At 33.7% G+C, this 20,692-nt stretch overlaps 1 protein-coding gene across 7 annotated transcripts in view; it reads right to left on the reverse strand.

Annotated features, from left to right (window-relative positions):
• Nucleotides 1–559: 559 nt before the first annotated feature.
• USP25 (ubiquitin specific peptidase 25) overlaps nucleotides 560–20,692 on the reverse strand; it is a 143,971-nt gene continuing 123,838 nt past the window's right edge. For 6 of the 7 annotated variants that reach the window (XM_050784793.1, XM_050784792.1, XM_050784790.1 and 3 more), the window contains 6 exons: nucleotides 14,299–14,477; nucleotides 12,434–12,512; nucleotides 8,550–8,629; nucleotides 5,239–5,362; nucleotides 1,790–1,985; nucleotides 560–1,166 (listed from right to left, as the gene is read on the reverse strand). In XM_050784793.1, coding sequence (XP_050640750.1) covers nucleotides 994–1,166; nucleotides 1,790–1,985; nucleotides 5,239–5,362; nucleotides 8,550–8,629; nucleotides 12,434–12,512; nucleotides 14,299–14,477 — 831 coding nt within the window. In that variant the 3' untranslated portion in view covers nucleotides 560–993. Of the gene's footprint in view, nucleotides 1,167–1,789; nucleotides 1,986–5,238; nucleotides 5,363–8,549; nucleotides 8,630–12,433; nucleotides 12,513–14,298; nucleotides 14,478–20,692 lie in introns of those variants that run through there. The other variant, XM_050784796.1, reaches the window with a different exon arrangement.

Raw genomic sequence — 20,692 nt, forward strand, 5'->3', positions numbered from 1 at the left:
TTTCACAGTATTAATTAGCAGAGAACATTTTCAATTAAAGTGATATACAATTTACAAAAATAGAATGATTTATATATTGCAAAACATTGTCCTCCATTATGAAGAATATATATATATATACATGTGTGTATGTGTATATATGTGTATATATAAATATTTCTTTTAAGTTTTACAATAGCCCTTATTCAAGTACTTTGGGATTCTCTTGAAATAATCACCTTGCTATGTATTTTAAATACATTTAAAAAGTAAAATTAATCTAAGAAAAGGTTAAAAGTTTCAGTGTAGTTTGACTTAAAAAAATCAACCACTTGCTTGAGTAAAAACCCTGACCGAATTCAAAACAAGCTCAGGTGCCATACTAAGTTTAAGAATTTTGTTAAAAATATAGATAAATTTAAGTGTCAAATACTTAAACATTTTCCAATTTGCTACCATTAGAGCAGAATCAAGACTGTATTAATCTATTAATTGTCCAATCTTAATCCCCAGACAAAATTCATGTATATATTATTACTAATACACTAATATACAATATACCTGCTTACAAACACATAGGTAGCCATAAATAAAACTTTATTCTTTATTTCATTTACAAGCTACCAAATATTATGTATCGTACACAGTGCTGAACACTTAAATGGCTGTAGTCATGGAAGGATCCAGACTGAATGGAAAGCTGTTGAGAAAGAAAAGATAAAAGCAAAGTAATACTGTAACAGGAAGGTGGCAAAAGCATAGTTTTGCCATAATAAAATCAATTAGATCTGTGATTATACATCAGTTCCGGTTAAAACAAAGTCTGAGCTCCATGCGATTCTCAGCTTTATTGTTTGCAGTCTGACTAAAGTCTGTATAGTCATTTTGTCTTTTGCAGTCATTAAAATAAAAAAAGTTAAAAACTATAGCAGCAACAAGCAAACCCTGTGACAGGAAGGCAAGGGTTAAGAACTAAAAAGAGTTTATACAGTGTGTTTAGGGAAAGTGTGCAGTTTATCTTCCATCAGCAGGAGTTCGACTGAGGGACAACATGATTCGGGCAAATCGCTCACAGAGTTCATGCGTGGAATACGAAGGTAACTTCGGTGGCTCATGGAAACTTTTAATCTCCATAGAACAATCAAGCAGTTTTGGCAAAAAATCTGTCAGCTTTTCTTGGAGGTGTGCTGCAAATACAAACAATTAAATCTAACTAAAGATAGAAATTATGACATGATCATTGTCAACATGATTTACTAATATTAACTTGCCGTGATAGGTAAGATAATTGCCATTTTGGGGAGACAAAAACAAATGGCAACTGCAATGCACCCAGCTTAGCTCATCAATATGGAAAAAGAGTAATGTGAATGTGAAATTAAATATAATACTTAATATTATATTTAATATAAAAAATGGCAAGAATAGGGCCCGGCGCGGTGGCTCAAGCCTGTAATCCCAGCACTTTGGGAGGCCGAGACGGGTGGATCACAAGGTCAGGAGATCGAGACCATCCTGGCTAACCCGGTGAAACCCCGTCTCTACTAAAAAATACAAAAAAAAACTAGCCGGGCGAGGTGGCGGGCGCCTGTAGTCCCAGCTACTCGGGAGGCTGAGGCAGGAGAATGGCGTGAACCCGGGAGGCGGAGCTTGCAGTGAGCTGAGATCCGGCCACTGCACTCCAGCCTGGGTGACAGAGCGAGACCCCGTCTCCAAAAAAAAAAAAAAAATGGCAAGAATAAATAACATCTAATTCTAACTGCGTTTAATCCCGACATCTCAGGTGCCTACTACCATTGTTTAAACTTACGTTCCATTTCTTGACCGAGGTAGGAACACCATCGATTTCTCATATCTTCTACAGCTAGTATATCCTTCTCTTCCATTTCATCCACCAGTAATAATGGCAAAAATGGGACAATAAACTCATTCATGATAATCAGACCATTGTTTACTTCTCGATCCTCTCCAGATTCGAAGAGTTCTGCGGCTTGCTCATTTAATTTCTTAATGCAATGCAAAAAAAAAAGAATATGTTTTTGTTTCCTTTTTAAATTAAACATCTGTAAGTATTAATAAGGAAGACAACATAAATATGTTCACAAACAGTATTAGAACAAACAGTATTTAGAGAAAACAATCTCAACCTACCTAGAACTGAAAACCTCTCTTTAGAAAACGCTATGCATATGACAACAACAGAAACAAAAGCAAACACTGGTGGATGGAACATTATTGTGTTTTTCACTATTGTTTGGCTTATGTTGATCATCAATACAGGGGCCATTTTTTCTTCTCTAGAGATTAACTTCCCCCAATTATAAAATTTTATAAGCACTTATAATTGTTTTTAAAATAAAGAAATTCAGAATCCATATTAATTTTTGAAAAACTCATCTCCATAAATGGCAACTGAATATATACTATTGTATTCCTTGATACAGAAATATAAAGGTAATCAATTCACTTATCCCTTCAAAAACTTCCTACAGAGTAAACACCATGTGCCAGAAATTTTTCCAGATGCAGGGGCATTCAAGTGATTAATACAGAAAACTCTCATGGAGCTTACAATTTGTAAGAGGATTGGCAAACTTTTTCTGTGAAGGTCCAGACAAGGCCTACTTCAGGCTTTGAAGGCCACAAAGTTTCTGTTGCAACTATTCATCTCTGCTTGTAGTACAAAGGCAATAATACATAATATATAAATGAATGTACATGGCTATGTTTCAATCTAACTTATCTATAATAACAAGTGGTAGGTGGAGCACAAGCCATAGTGTGCTGATCACTGATCTAGTAGAACAGAGAAATCCATGTAATAAGAAACGTAAGAGATAAATACAGGTATAAGACCTATAATATTTAAGCATTCTTATTTAAAATCTTATGTTTACAGCATGATAAATGTGACTTTGAAAGTTGAATTTCAAATAAAAATATTTACATATTTACACCGTAATTCTTGTGCAATTTATTTTGATTTTGGAAAGAACCTTGCGCTGTAAGTCCAACTTGGCCATGAATCAATTACCCAATTGATACGGTTAGGCTTTGTGTCTCCTCCCAAATCTTATCTTGAATTGTAATCCCCAGGTGTCGAGGAAGAGACCTGGTGGGAGGTGATCAGATCATAGGGGCAGTTTCCCCGATGCTGTTCTTGTGACAGGAAGTGAGTCTTGAGATCGGATGGTTTTATAAGCATCTGGCATTTCCCCTGCTTGCACTTCTCTCTCCTGCCACCATGTGATGAAGGTCCTTGCTTCCCTTCACCTTCCGCCATCATTTTAAGTCTCCAGAGACCTCCCCAACCGTATGGAACTGTGAGTCAATTAAACCTCTTTCCTTTAAAAATTACCCAGTCTTGTGTAGTATCTTTATAGCACTGTGAGAACGGACTAATACACCAATCGGGAACAGATTAGCTAAATCTCGTAGCTTCACTTTCTTTACATTAATAATAGGGTATTATTATCTTCCTACCATAGGGGTTAAGAGAATAAAATGAGATAAATCTTCAAGTATTTATTACAATTTTTGGAAGTATGCATTAAATGAGATATAAAATTTAATGACAAGTTTAATGTTAAGTTCACTGAATCAAACAATGTCTTGGAAATCTCTTAAATATAACATGTTCAAAGCCAACCTTGTTCCTCCTATTAGATTCCCTAATATTAAATGAAAAACTAGAAAGTTTGGCAGCTCTGACTCTTCCATTTCCTTCTTTCCACTCACCCAACAGCTATGACATGCCCTGCTTTCATTTCCTTCACCATCATACCTACCGTACTACATGAGTCGAGGCCCTCACTCTCCATCCCTTGACTTTCCCCTCTAAGGTTCTTGACTTCAATCTACTTCGTTCCTGTTCATCCTCTAGTATGCTATTATTACCAGAATTATCTTCTGAAAACAAACCTCATCATGCCAAACCTAATCAAACTGACACTAGTGCAAACTCATCTGAATGTCATATAAGTTTCTTTATCATCTGACCAATATCGACAAGTATTGTCAGCTTCATCACTTCCACCTTACCCCACTTCCTCATAACCTGGATAGCCACAATGAATTTATCTTTATTTTCTGTTGTGCACTGGAATATTCTCCCTTCTCTATCATGAATAAAACTCCTATTTATCCATCAAGATTCAGATGAGATCTTAAGAACCTTCTCTCTTAAGGTTCTTCCCAAATATTTCAGGCATATCACTGTGCATATTTCTCATAATGACACTTATTCCAGAACATAACAATTATTTCTATATTTCTCCTATCAGACTGAGTTTTCTGAGGACGGGAAGTACATCTTACTCATATTTGTATCCCTCAGAACCTAACACTTTGTAAATATATAATATGAATAAACCTGAAAGGAACACTAAAGTAATCTTGATGAGGTTTCATTTAAATTCCTATGTAAAACAAATAACCAAATGTGGTTAGGTTACTATCAAAAAATGATGAGAAACATCATATCATTTTTTGAATGTTTCAGAGGAACCATCAGGTTTTGGTAGTATTTATGTTTAAAATCAGCTATACTATTCTTATATCTCAAAATTCAATTTTTTTTAGGTTAAACAGAAATTACTCTGACACATTCTATGCATATTCTTGTTTTTTTGAGATGGAGTCTCACTCTGTCACCAGGCTGAAGTGCAGTAGCGCGATCTTGGCTCACTGCAACCTCCACTTCCTGGGTTCAAGCGATTCCCCTGCCTCAGCCGGGACTACAGGCGTGCACCACCACGCCCGGCTAATTTTTGTGTGTATTTTAGTAGAGACGGGTTTTCACCAAGTTGGCCAGGATGGTATCGTTCTCCTGACCTAGTGATCCACCAGCCTCAGCCTCCCAAAGTGCTGGGATTACAGGTGTGAGCCACCACACCCAGACTGCATATTCTTATAGACTTACATAAAACTTTTTTTAAAGACTTATCTATGCATCCCTTCCTCTCCCACCAAAAAAAGGAGTGGTAGTGTGATAAAGAAATCTAAATACAGAAATGTAAACAAACTGATGCTATTTTAAGAACACTTCTCATTTATCACCTATAGTACTTGGGATTCATAAAGAGGAAAGAATAAATAACTGAGTGCACTTTGCCATCTGAAGGGATTAGAACCAGTTTATAGACATCATCATGTTCTTATCCCATCAGAGTTTATGTAGTCATCACTTATATATGAGTCTGGAAAACTTGCCCAATGTCAGACAAAATGGTAAGATCATACTATATGCATTCAACTTACTAGTAAACATTCTCTCCTATAATGTGATATCAATTCTTCATCATGTCCTCTGTATAAGCCTTTAGACAGGAGTTCTTTATTATTCTGATAAGCACAGATGAGGAACAGCAAGGAATCTATATAACTTGAAAATTAAAAAGAAACATATAACATTAGTATTTCACCTTTGTAGAAACAAAGTCAGCTACAATTATAAAACATTTTAAGTATATGCTTAAGTTTTGATAATCTACATTATAATAAAAAATATCATCGGATGCAGTGTATGCTTGGGAGCACCTTTTTAGCAACAGTTATCATCTGAAACCCAGAGACAGTTATATCTTAAAAGTAAAAAATAAAATAGGAGCTACAAATTAAGAAAAAATCTGGGAAAAGAGGCAATAACGGATAAATTCGGATAGTTCTGTCTTCCTTGGTATTTATTTTCCAATGTCTTCCATTTGAACTCAGAATTGAAGCTAATGTGAAACCAACAATCTACTTGTTGAACGCAGTGTCCCACATGCATGAAGGAAAAACTCAGGTTACTCTGTTTTATGATCACAAACATCATTTGGTTTGTTCAACGACAACGTAGGTTCTTTTCTATGTGCAGACAGGTTTAGTTATTGGGAAAAATGTAAAAAAACAGAAAGAAGAAGATCTAAAGGAAAGAGAGGAAGTGGAAAATGAAAGATTTCTTCTAAATCTGGGAAACCTAGTGGAATAAAGCAAAAACAAAAAGCCCCCAAACATAAAAAAGCTGATAGAAGCCGGGCGTGGCAGCTCACGCCTGTAATCCCAGAACTTTGGGAGGGCGAGGCAGGCAGATCACCTGAGATCAGGAGTTTGAGACCAGTCTGACCAACATGGAGAAACCCCACCTCTACTAAAAATACAAAATTAGCCAGGCATGGTGGCGCATGCCTGTAGTCCCAGCCACTCGGGAGGCTGAGGCAGGAGAAGCCCGGGAGGTGGAGGTTGAGGTGAGCTGAGATCACGCCACTGCACTCCAGCGTAGACAACAAGTGCAAAACTCCGTCTCAAAAAAAAAAAAAAAAACGTGATAGAATTAGGCATATGTGTTGTATTAATATAAGTCTAGATATTATGAAGTTCAAATCAGATTTTAAAAAAGGAAGAAAAGGGGTGGGGCACGGTGGCTCATGCCTGTAATCCCAACACTTTGGGAGGTGGTGGTGAGAGGATCAGTTGAGGCCAGGAGTTCAAGACCTGCCTGGTCAACAGAGTGAGACCACCATCTCTACAAAAACATTAAAAAAAAAAAAAAATTAGCTGGTTCTTGAAATCATAGATTTCACTTCACTATTCTCAGGACTCACAAGGGTCCATCAGTAAGTACTTCATTCAAGGCTTTAAATGTTTACATTTTCATTAGAAACAATTTTGACAGAACCTTTAGGCAAGATTTTATATACAGCCAGCAACAATAACTGCTATATTTACAGTAAAAAAAAAAAATTCTTTTTTTTTTTTTTGAGATAGTGTCTCGTTCTGTCACCCAGGCTGGACTGCACTGGTGTGATCATGGCTCACTGCAGCCTCCACCACCCAGGTTCAAGTGATTCTCCTCCCTCAGCCTCCTGAGTAGCTGGGATTACAGTCGCACACACCACTATTTCTTTAAAAGATATTCCATAAGTAATATCTGTCACCATTGATTTTCTAGTTAATCCTCCTAATTTGATAAGCATTTACTATACTAGAATATTAGCTTTCTGAATAAGCATCTATTTGAAAACTGACAAGCAAATTATAATATTTAAACATATTTCCAAGTTATATCTCAAATTCCTTTAAGATATGTTAACTGGGAACAGCTAATACAGAAGCTATGCAGACAGATACAAAGTGGCAGTTTCATCTTTTTAATTCTTACTGAGATAAATGTATACATTTGGTATTTACATGATTTCATTAAATTATACAAGAATACGAGGTCTCTTAATTTTTATTTTCCTAGTTAGCTGCCTGACCTTGACAAAGTTACTACATCTCTGTGAAGTCTGATTTATCAGTAACACTGAAATGCCTTTTTTTAATCTTACTCTATTGAATTATACAATCATATTATTTCTCTCAAATCAGCACAAAGCTTATAAATTCTAGTACATCTGAATATTCCTATTAAAGAAATACAATCTTGACGGACATAACTTATAAAATGGTGGTATCGAGCAAAATAAGTGTCCTACATCAATGACCAAAGCGAAATTATTTTATAAACAGCACAATGACTAGGACTTTAAATAATCTGTACTTAAGTACTTAAGATAAATTGTTAAGTAAAACATTACTTTTTCCTTTTGTGTGATAACTTTAAAAATTTTGATAACTATTAATATAAAAATGAAAGTACTGTCCTCTAGAATAGTACTGTCCAGTAGAAATTTCTGTGATTATGGAAATGTTCTATGCTGGCTAAAAATAGAGGCCACTAACCACGTGAGGCTACTGAACTACTGAAATGTGGCTGGTGTAACTGATGAACTGAACTTTGGTTTTAAAATTGTCAGTTATTTAAGTTTTGTCACGTGGCCACTATGTTGGACAGTATAACTCCAGAATTAAACATTGATCTTTGTTTTGTTTTTTGAAAAAGAAGCATCATTACCTAAGTGGGAGCTTCTTAAACTTCATTAAGAAAAAAAAAAAAAAAGGAAAAATTCAATATCCCTTTTATTTGGCTGCAATATACACTGCATCAAAAATAAAGCATTTCCTCAACAAACAATCACTAGTCAAGTTATTGCTAAACAACATGCATTAAGAAATAAGTGGAGAAATACATGCAAACTAGTAAATATTCTAAAATGTAAGTAAAGCAAAATGTATCCTTTCTTCTTAATAATTAAAATAATTGTTTAATTAAATAAGTAGATATTCCTTTAAGATTATCTTTAATTTAAATGAAAATTAATACAAAATTTGTTTAAAGTCACAGTACTCAAAAATTTTCTACAGCTACACTTTTTATAGTACCTGAAAGTTCACAAAGACAGACAGAAAACACTCCAATGTGCTATCAAGATGAGACTCAGCCTCAAGTGTAGTATTTGAGAGCTGACAAACACAGACACTAATGCCGACCTTATGGATTTTTTAATGGAAAATATATTTTATGTGGGGTAAATGGGAAATCTCTACACTAACTTTGCAATTTTTCTGTAAATTTAAAACTGATCTAAAATAAAACATTTATTAAAAATACAGTGTGTGAATACAATCTTTTCCATGGATGAGGTCATATCTGAATAGAATTAAGTGCAAAAATTATGCTCTTTTCATATTTGTCTACTTTGCCTTACCTTTCTCTTTGAAAATTTTCTAGTCCAATTATGAGATACATAGTTGTTTCCCTGAATTTCCTATAATCCTGATGCCACTCCTGTAAGTGAAAGAAAAATTAAAAATGTTCAAAATAAGATTTAAAAACTACTATGAAACTGTTCAAAAATAATACACTATTCTGCTACTATTTGAATTAATAGAAACAAAGAGTCCAAAATGAAGATATATCAGAACTAAAATAAGACTTTACTTTCTGGCACACAAGACTATTTATTAATATAACATTAAATCTAAAAATTATTAGGCATTGATATGAAATTAAAGATTTTACTAGCAGATAACAAATATAAAGGCAGGATAATCCATCAGGTCATCTCAAAAATTCATCAGTATAAAATCGTATTATTGAAATATTATTGTATCTACATCAACTCATGGAAGAATATGAAATTATTACACTGAGTATGAACCAAAGCTTGAACACTTATACTTGATACATAATTTTAAGAAACTAAAAAAAAGTTATGATAGATTTATTTAACCTTTTAACTTTGCAAATGTGTGGTAAATTTAAGTGTGTAGGTGAATAGTTTATTTACATGAGATACGGTGAAAGAACAGCTGCAGTTCATATTTCAGTGCCCCTCCCCACCCCCCAAACAACTACAGGGCATGTAATAGGACTAAATAATTCTAAGGTGATATCCTGTAACTCTTAAAGAGAATGAAGTCAAGATTTTCTTAACTTACTTTATAATAATTGACTCAAGAAAAATAACTGAAATTCAGTATAAGACAAATTGGAAAGAGAATACTGATAACAAAAGTGTTAAGGCTTTTATATAAACATTATAAACAAAAATAAGAAACACAGACACGTTATTAGCCAACCATATTCTCCTTGAATATAAATTTTTTTTTTTTTTCCTTTTTTGAGACAGGCTCTCACTCTGTCGCCCGGTCTGCAGTGCAGTGGCATGATCACAGCTCACTGCAGACTCAACCTTCTGGGTTCCAGCAATCCTCCTACCTCTGTCTCCCAAGTAGCTTGGATTACAGGTGCACGCTTCCAGTTCTAGTTAATTTTTAAATCTGTTTTGTATAGACAGGGTCTTGCTGTGTTGGCCAGGCCAGTCTCAAATTCCTGGTCTCAAGCAACTCCCTGTGCCTTGATCTCCCAAAGTGCTGGGATTATAAGCATGAGCCACCACACCCAGCCTTAATTTCAATTTTCAAGACATAATTTTCATGCTATTAGATATTAATAACAAATAAAGGTAAAATCTGTCCTGCAAGAATAAAGTTAGCTCTTCTGGGGAAGGTATTCAAACTGTCATTCCTTGTTGTCATCAGAATTGCCTTGGAAGTTGTGAGTACGCAAACTTTTTCTGTAAAAGGTCAGACAATAAATGTTTTAGACTTTGCAAGCCTCATCTCCGGTTACTCAACTCTGTAACTGCAGTGTGAAAGTATCTACAGAAAGTATGTATACAAATGACCATGTTCCAATAAAAGTTTATTTACAAAAACAGTTGGTAAGCTGGTCTGCAGGCTATGGTTTGCTGAACCCTGAACTTAGAGCAAGACCAAAAATATGAGGAATATGCAGACTCTAAAAACAAGTCATTTAAATACTTGTATGATTTAATGGCCCTGCAGTTAGAATATGAGAAGGTTTGTGAATAAAAATATGATGAGTCAGTCCGTTGAAGCAAACTAAAGAAAGTGGTGCAGAATCAAGTCACAATTAAAAATCAAGTCCCATGAACACCAATCTTGGGGACAAAGGTAGAGCTCTCAATCAATTGGAAGGGTACAGATTTGGAGTCATTATTAACTAAAAGATGACTTCACTTGCTCCTCAGGGTCAAGATAAAACAGATTTTGAATTTCTCTGGCTCTAGATTACATATCCTGGTCAAAAATATCTGGTCAATGAGTGCCTTTTATGGATAAATGAGTGTCTTTAGGCTTCTACCTATGTTGACTTCTAAACAGCTTTGCACAGGAGCATTTCACAACTGAAATGAATTTTTGCATATGGAATGAACAAGAAATCAAACTTTATTTCCACAACTATTTATTAAAAAGTCTTTCTACTGTTCACTAATTTGCTTGTCAGAGATAGGAGGTGGACTGGGATCTTTGCATTTCCATAACATTTTTCAGTCGGCTTATCAAGCTCCATAAAACATCTTGCTAGAATTTTGATATGGCCTACACTGAATTTATAAAGCATTTGGGGGAAAAGTGGTATCTACATATTAATAATATCAAGTTTTCCAAATACCATATGTATGCCCATTTATTTAGGTCTTTGTTAATGTCTCCCGATAAGTATTATAATTTTCCCCACAGAAGTCAACTGCACCTTTTGTTAAATTTATTTCTATATACTCCATAGTTTCAGATACTATTGTAAATGGTCTCACTTTTTTACTGGCATAATGGAATAAAACTGATATCTGACACAAGTGTGCATGTTGCAAAGCTCTCTTACTAGTTCTAATAAATCAGTTGTAGATTTTATTTGAATTTCAAGATTAAAAAAACTACAAATAATGTCTTTGTTTCTCTTTTCCAATATTTTACTTTTCACTTATTCTCGTTGCCTTGTTTTTGATAAGAAAAATTTTAAGCTTTCAATGCTCACAATTCTATATATTTGCTGCAGTTTTATTATTTCTTATTTTTGTTTTTAGAGACACTCTTTAGTGAATTAGGTAGTTACTTTATATGCCAAACTAGCTAAGGTTTTCATCAATAATGAGTGTTTGCTCTATCTTTCCTCTTCTCTATGTAGTGAATTACACTAATTGTTCAGGGAATCTAAAGTGCCATAATTAGGTTTGTAAAGGGAACCAAATATTAAGCAAACGCACCCCACAATGTAAAATTTGCTAGACTTGTAAATTTAAAAAAGACAATGTATAAGGTTAAATTTAAAAACTTGAAGAAATACTAGGTGTATGAATTCATCAATTAAAATAAAGAGTATTTTAAAGCCAAAGTTGACAAAAAGAATTTTGTGCACAAAAAAATCCCACAAACACAAGTACCTATGTACATGCTCTCTCACACACAACACTGTCTCATAATGACAAATATATATGGCATATAGTGACTAAAATGAATCTCTAACTTCCTCAAAATATATCTGATGAATCAAAGTGAGGAAAAAATATAGCCCACAGTGTACAGCTGCACAGTGTAGTGCAACAGTTAAAGTAGGTTCTATTAGCCAAGCTGTGAACTTGTGGCTGTGAAAACCTTAGGCAGGTTACTTCACTGTTCTATGCCTTATTTTCTCGTGTGTCAAATGGGAATAAGAACACAATCCACCTCACAGTGTTACTGTCTGAATTAAATCAGTTAATACATGTAAAGTGCTTAGACAAATGCCTGGCATAGTGAGCCGAGATCGCGCCACTGTACTCCAGCCTGGGCGACAGAGCAAGACTCCGTCTCAAAAAAAAAAAAAAAAAAAAAAGAAAGAAAGAAAGAAAGAAAAATGCCTGGCAAATAGTAGGCTCTTGATAAATATTACTTGTTAATATTATGTAACAGCAATTTCTAAGTTGATTTCAAAATTAACAATGTATTTTTACTTCATTTTTAAGCTAGAAAAGTTCATTTAAAAAGTAGTTGAGAACTAGCATTGAAATAGAAAACCAAAAATCTTCCTTTTTTGATTTTAAACTTTTTGGTCTACATGCTATCACATCATGTTAATCCTAAAATCATTTATAAAATTATTAATTACTTGAGCATTGACCTGGAAACTTAATTTTTTACTCATCATTCATAACAAATTCTACTTCCGTTGGGCTGAAATGAAAGGAATATCAGTGAATTACAGAATCCCTAAATCTGTAGTTTTACCTCTAAAAAAGCACATTACCTCATATTCTTCCAAGTTTACTTCTTCAGGTTTTATCATTTCCAGTTTGGCTTGAGCAACTTTCATTATGTTGTGACACCTTAAAAAAAAAAACATATATATGTGTGTGTGTATATATATATATTTGTAAATCAAAAGCAAAAGCCATAAACACTGAGCAAAAATAGCAATACTTTTTTATAGAAACAACTTCTAAATAACCTTAAGGGAAAAATATTTTTGGGACCAATGTTGGAGAATTACAAAGAAGATAGGAGCAATAACTCTAATTCAAATTTACTGTGTTGTATTGATATATGACTTTTAAATTACATTCTAACTAACACAGTTTGCATAGGAAAAAAATGAAACTTTTAAAAAATAATGTGCATCTATTAACCAAGCTCAAGAGCCACCGCATCTTCTCCCCCCGCCCCATATTTACTCTTAAATACTAAAAAGAAAGAGTTTAAAATGTGCCTATTATCTCAGGTAAAAATGGAAACATTCCAGTGGATTTTATGATCAGAATCAGTGACAAAGAAATCCTTACAAAATATATTTATTCACAGGCGTATAACTCTGTCTTTCAAGCACAAGTAAGGTTATCAAAACAGATTAACTAGTTATAGTCAGATAATTGCAAAAGATTGAAAAGTCAATGTGATTACTCCATTAGTATCTTCTCCAAATTAAACAGCATAGATCCAATGGAACTCAGTACACTGATAGCACCGATAACGAGGGTCACAACAACCCTATTTCTGACTCTCTGCAGTCATATGTATCAAAATAAATCATGTCCATACTGCTACTAATACAAATAGTAGTGGCCAACATTCATTGAGCATTCAACCATCTATCAGATATTGTTCACAACTATTTATTTGTATTAGCACAGAATCTTACATTTCACAGCACATACCTAGCAAGATAGGATTGATCCAGATGCTTTGCTTCCCCTCATATTCTTCACTACACACTTTTAACTCAGTATTTTTGAGACATTCATAAAAGGATAATCATTTCAGAATTAAAATTACAATGAACTGCAAGACAGCATCAATGTTTTTATATACGAAAATAACTTTCAATACTCTAATATTTCACATGGGCCCTAAAATTGTCTCCTAGTGTCATTCATTCTAATGAAATTGTGATTTTTAACATTAGTAGTTTTATAGGACTTTCTGAATAATTCTTTATAAAACTAATAATCCAGAGAAAACATTCTCTGGAAATATTCTATAGAATATTTTCTATATTCTACAGAAATTCTACAGAAATTTCTATAGAATATTTTCTTTCCAGAGAAAATGTTTCTGCGTGCATCTAATTTAACCTTTCTAAGCCTCCTCTTTACGTCAAAGAATGTTTATATTTTATCTGCAAGACTAAAACCTTTTCTCCAGTGATTCTCTAATAAGGGTGATTTTGCTTCCCTAGGAGTTATTTGGCAATACCTGGAGATATTTTGGTATGCCACAACTTGGGAGCTGCTACTGTCATCTAACAAAGAGATGAGGGATATTATCAAATATCCTACAATCAAAGGGCAGCCCCAACAACAAAGATTTATCTAATTTAAACTATGTATATAGTACAGAGGTTGAGAAGCCCATTTTTGTTTCTAAAATATTGAGTGTAGTAAGTGCAGTGATTGATTCACAATTAAAATTTATTAAAATGATCTAAGTTATTCTCAGTTCAAACTTCAAAAGGCCACAGACTCCAGCAACTGTTCACATTGAGTCCAAATTGTTATGTATTTATTAAAATATGTACCCATGCATATATAAAATAAATACTCAAGAAATTATCCTGGGAATCTGCATGAAAAAAAAAAAGAACACTTTTAGCATAAGAATTTTATATTTTTAAATTACCTTTCATCAAAACTCAAATTTCTGTCTCCAAATTGTTCTAGCAATGTTTTCTCAATGATTTTCTTTGGTGTCTGGTTCTGGATAAAGTAGACCACGACATGATGTAAACGATAGTCGGTTTCTGGTGGGGTGTCTTCTTGGGCCAACTTAACCAACCTTGCATATTCCAACTTAATTGCCTGGAAAATGCAATGAAAATGACAATTTTGGTTAATTATTTAAACACCTAAAAATCCTTCAATATTACAAGTTTAATTCTTCTTGCATATAAATATTTTCTTTTTTTTTTTTGGCTTTTAAAGTATTACAAACAAGGCGGTACATCTAAGAACACAGTCCCATGTTCCACAGTATCAAAGTATTTCCTGAATAACTGATCACAGAGCCCCTTCTATTTTTTTTTCTTTTTTTTCAAATGAAGTCTCGTACTATCCCCTGGGATGGACTGCAGTGGTGCGATCTTGGCTCACTGTAGCCTTCACCTCCCAGGTTCAAGCTATTCTCCTGCCTCAGCCTCCCAAGTAGCTGGGATTACAGGCACCTGCCACCATGCCCAACTAAATTTTTTGTATTTTTAGTAGATATGGGGTTTCACTACGTTGGCCAGGCTGGTCTCAAACTCTTGACTTCATCGTCTGCCCGCCTCAGCCTCCCAAAGTGCTGGGATTACAGGTGTGAGCCGCTGTGCCTGGCCACAAAGGCCCTTCTTTATCCCTTCACTATATAAATGTTCTTTTTGTTTCCACACATGAAAGTGGTAAAATAATATGTCTAAACTTACAATGTGAGTAATTTTGTAAAATTTATCACAGCCTAGTCCAAGTCTATTCACAAACATTATAAGATGGAGACGGCAAGTTTTCCCATTCTGTTTTACCTTTCTAGGCATCAGTTTGAATAAGAAAATTCTAGAGTTGATATATAGCTTCCAACAATACTCAAATCTGAAAGAAAATTGTTCTTAAATGCATAGTCGTATTATTGAAATTAACTTTTAGCTGAATAGCCCACAAATAAGGAATGTAACATCAAGCCCTGGGGTTATAATTATCACAAAAAGAAGTACTTATTGCTTCAACAGTATGTAAATTTTATTAATGTAAGAATAATAACGGTTATATATCATCACTATTATTACCTTGAGGTTTAAACTTAGTTTTAACAAGAATATCTCATACAATAATAAGGGGAAATAACAAAGACTAATGCATGTTTTAATACACAAGCAAAATCCAGAAAATATCTGACCATAGAGAAATATATATAGACTTACACATCAAATACTGCTATGTACAAGAGGACCATATGATTAAGATAAAGCTTTTCATATTCATTTATATTATACTTACATGTAAATTCTAGCTCTAACAAGCATAAACATTTTGAGCTTCAGGCAAGATTACAAAAAATCCATTCAATTAAAAAGTTTTTTTAGTTTAAAAAGTGCATGCCTTTCTTAAGTAATTCTTTGATATCTAGATGTTATGACCTATATGATTGTATTTTACAGATGGGAGAAAAAATAACTGATAAACATTAAATGAAATATTCTAGTTACATAATATCATACTTCATTAAAAGGAAGGCTAATATGTTCTTTCTATGCAGCCTAAGATTATAAATAGAATAAGGAAACAAATTATTCTAAAATACTTTTCCCTTGAAAAAAACTGACTTTTTTTTTGAGGATATACATGTCATTCCAAAGTCTTATGTGAATAAATAACAGCCATAAATATCAACTGTATTTTAATATATAAGATTACCAACGCTCACTGTGTGCCTAGTTAGCACATATAAGCTTCGCCTAGAACTCATTAAAAATCTTCCTATTATCCAAATTTGGAAAAAAAAAAGGGGGGGGGGCACAACATAATAATCGAAGTATACTGAATTTGAGAATAAATCTAAAACATTAACAATTCAATTACTGTTCTTGTTGATACGAACTTTAGACAATGATTGTCACAGGCTACAGGTCGCTAATCTGAAATGCTTGGGACCAGAAGTGATTCCAATTTTAGACTTTTTTCAGATTTTGGAATGTTTGCATTATGCTGGTTGAGTATTCCGAATCCGAAAATCCAAAATCAACGATACTCCAATGAACATTTCCTTTGAGTATCATGTTGGTACTCAAAATGTTTGGATTTTGCAATATTTCAGATTTTGAATTCTGGATTTGGGATGCTCAACCTGTAACAGACTTTTAGAATATTCAAATATTTCATTCATCATACTTTAGTCTAAAATAGCATGACCAAAATAAAACAAATTTGTAGCGAGTCTCTTAAAATAATATTGTAGGTTTACATACATGGAATGATCCCACTAAATGGTCATCAATCCCCTACCTACTTTCAAAATAGAAGCTGTTTTAATAAATAGCAGATTTCTATTATAGAACTGAAATATATAATAACCTCTTATACTTTAAGATTATATGTTCACTTCTTGATTTTGCTGAATTTAAGATTCTCCTAATTTTCACAAGCAAATTGCCAAAGTATTTTCAATATATAGGTGTTTAAACCAGCAGAGGTAGAAAGACACTTCTAAATTTCTAGGAGCTATTTTTCAATCACACAAGAAAACATTTTTACCAGGTAAATGCGTTTCTTAACTATTTTTATACACTTCCTTTTTAAGAAATTAACTTCTAAATTTCTAGAAGTTGTTTTTCAAACACACACAAAAAATTTTTACTAGCATACATGCATTTCTTCATTATTTTTTATAAACTTCCTTAAGAAATTTTATGGCTTTTAAAATATACTGGAATCATATTTATCCAAATTCCCAACAGATGTTCCATGCTGGTATATTTAGCAGAGTTCTACACAATCTGCCATTACGAGTAAAGTTAACATTATATTTGTCTCATATTACCTCCTCAGAATCCCGTTGGCAGCCTATGCTAATTATTTTAATTATCACAGACACTGCAATGAAATCACCATGCATTTGCTAAATGAAATGTGACACTAGTCATTAGATGACAGAACTGCTTTGTATTTCATTTTTTTAACTTTTTTCACTACACCTTTAATCAGGCTCAATGCCATTTATTCAGTCTTATTTCCTATCACCCTGCAACAAGGATCTCCCTTCTATCTAGGTTAGGCTTGTCTCCTCACAAACGCACACATGCCTTTGTTTCTTCTCCATTATGTGTGATATCCTTTCTTGTTCATTTCCCATCTACCTACAGATGACCTATTCAGTAAAATTAGTTTAAGCCATGCTTTTCAGACCTTGTTCAGTTCTAAAGATGCAAATAAATTCTACCTAGACTTTTCTCTACTTTTCAAAATAATACTATAAAACCATATTCTAAATTTATAACTTATTGACTTAATTTTTATATAAAATCTCTCTCTCTCTCTCTCTCTCTCTATATATATATATATACACACACACACATATGAGGATACCAAATATATAAATATTTATATTCTGGAGGCAGTTAAATCTAATGGGAAACTGAGGAAATTAAAATTCAAAAACCTAGATACATCATTTATAATTAACTGTGACATAGAATAAGGCACATAATCTTCTAAGTCTGATTGGTCTTATCTCTAAAATAAAGTTGGTTAACAGAGTTCATATGTATTTTAAAATGCTTATGGGTTATTTTTAAAAAACTGACAGTGCTAAGAAATGAAGAAAACTTCAAATTCCAGAGGACTGAAATACTGTGGGCCATATTCCTTGACCACACTGTAATACAAACAGGAATCATAAATAGAGCTATCTTCCAAGCTAAACACTTAGAAAATTTAAAATATGGCTCTAAATTATTCTTGAGCCAAAGAAATAAAAAACTGTACTAATATGGGAATATCAGATATCAAAATCTATTGGGCTGTTAGTCAAAAAAATTTCCAGGCCAAGCACGGTGATTCACACCTGTAATCCCAGCACTTTGGGAGGCCAAAGTGGGCAGATCATCTGAGGTCAGGAGTTTGAGACCAGCCTGGCCAACATAGTGAAACCCTGTCTCTACTAAAAAATAGAAAAAATTAGCCGGGTGTGGTGGTGGGCACCTGTAACCCCAGCTACTTGGGAAGCTGAGGCAGGAGAACTGCTTGAACCCGGGAAGCAGAGGTTGTGGTGAGCCGAGATCATGTGCGAGACTCCATCTCAAACAAACAAAATTAGCTGGGCATGGTGGCAGGCGTCTGCAATCCCAGCTGCTTGGGAGGCTGAGGCAGGAGAATCACTTGAACCTGGGAGGCAGAGGTTGCAGGGAGCCGATACTACGCCACTGCAGTCTAGCCTAGGCGACAGAGTGAGATTCTCTCTCTCTCTCTAAATATATATATCTCCAGTTTGAATATAGTTGGATGGAAGACCAAAAAGGGGAAGAAAACTCACTGGTAGAAATAAGAAAGGTGATAATACAGAAAAAAAATGTTTCAAAATTTCTTGAAGGATAACACATATAACTTTGTCAATAAACTACAGTATCCTGATAGATAATAATCTAGAAAAATATAAACTACCAGAACTGCTTTCAGAGGCAGAAAAACTGAAGAGACTCTGTAAAACTTAAAAGTTTGCCCGAGAAATCTGGTAACACGAAAGAAATCAAGCCCACATTGTTTTAGAGTTGGGCTGTTAGGTCAAATCTTCAAGGACCAGATAACTTCTGTGATACCTAAATTGCTACAGGGCCTGAAAAATAAGAGAAAGCCTCCTTAATGGTTATACAAGGCTGGTATAATTTGTATCCCCAAAACTGACAAATACAAAGCAAGAAACTATAGATCAATTTTGTCTATGTAACCAGATGCCAACACCCATACTCACTTTTGTTAAACAAATAGTGTGGTATACAAAAAATATATTTAACAAAAAATGTTTATAATAATTTTTTTAAAGGTAGATCAAAGTTAAGACCTTAAGTATTAAGAATTAAGGAGAAATCTGTTCAGCATCTCAATAGATGTATTAAAAATTTCTAAATTTCAATACCAATCAGTTTAGTGGGAAACCCTTATCTAGTAATTTGAGAGCATTTTAAAATTCATAAAGTGGAACCAAAACTACACATTGTACATAATAAAACACTGGAGACACTCATTAAAATCAGAAACTAGACAAAGGCGCCTACTACCATTATTTCAGTACTGAGAATATGATAAAAATTTCTGATCACCGCAATAAAGCCAGAAATGAAACAAGAAATAAAGATATAGAAAATAATTATTGGGAGTCAGTTTACTGAAATAATCAAGAAAATAAAATGCAAAAACCATTAGAAAACAAAGAGTTCAATAAAGTTAACTAAATACCACATAAGCATGTAAAATTAATTAGTTATCCCATCACCGACCCTTTCAATAACCTGGTTAAAAAAAAAAAGTGGAAGTAGGCCGGGCGCGGTGGCTCAAGCTTGTAATCCCAGCACTTTGGGAGGCCGAGACGGGTGGATCACGAGGTCAGGAGATCGAGACCATCCTGGCTAACACGGTGAAACCCCGTCTCTACTAAAAATACAAAAAAAAAAAAAACACTAGCCGGGCGCGGTGGCGGGCGCCTGTAGTCCCAGCTACTCGGGAGGCTGAGGCAGGAGAATGGCGTGAACCCGGGAGGCGGAGCTTGCAGTGAGCTGAGATCCGGCCACTGCACTTCAGCCTGGGCGACAGAGCAAGACTCCGTCTCAAAAAAAAAAAAAAAAAAAAAAAAAAAAAAAAAGTGGAAGTAAATGACCCTATTCAAAAAGGCAAAAAAAAAAAAAAAAATTATCTAGGAATAAATTAAACAAAAGGATATAAGACCTTTATGAAATAAAATTATAAAACCTTACTGAAGAATACAGCAAAAGACAATAAAAGTGAAAAGGCATATCATGTTTCTTTTGGGCAAGACTCAAAATAGTAAAAAAAAAAAAAAAAAAAAAAAAAAAAAAAATTATCTATTTCATGTTAAATTAACACAAAAATATAATCCTAAAAGGATTTGGAAAGGAAGTAGCAATTGCTTTTAAAAATCATCATAAGAAAAATGAGACTTTCCAAACTTCTTGTTTATAAAAGAACAAAAATTACTAAGTGTTCTTCTAACAAAATGTGAAAGTGTATTACAAATGATCTATAATAAGATCATTTGTATTCAGTGTATTGTCCAAAAACAGAAAATGAGATCAGTGGAATACAGAGACCCAGTCAGAGCTACTTAGTATATGATTAAGTATAAATCCCTGATAAGGGATTTAGTATATGTATGATTTAGTATATGTGTCAAGTCAGTGTGAAAAGTATGCATTAGTCAATATTTTATGTTTAGACTATCTGGATATTTTTCTATTCAGAGAAAACTAAAATCTAGTAATCAAAACAAAAGTATTATAAAACCATGAAAGCAGAATTAAAATTTTGCATAATTT

Source organism: Macaca thibetana, chromosome 3 (assembly GCF_024542745.1).
Source record: "Macaca thibetana thibetana isolate TM-01 chromosome 3, ASM2454274v1, whole genome shotgun sequence".
Classification (NCBI taxonomy): domain Eukaryota; kingdom Metazoa; phylum Chordata; class Mammalia; order Primates; family Cercopithecidae; genus Macaca; species Macaca thibetana.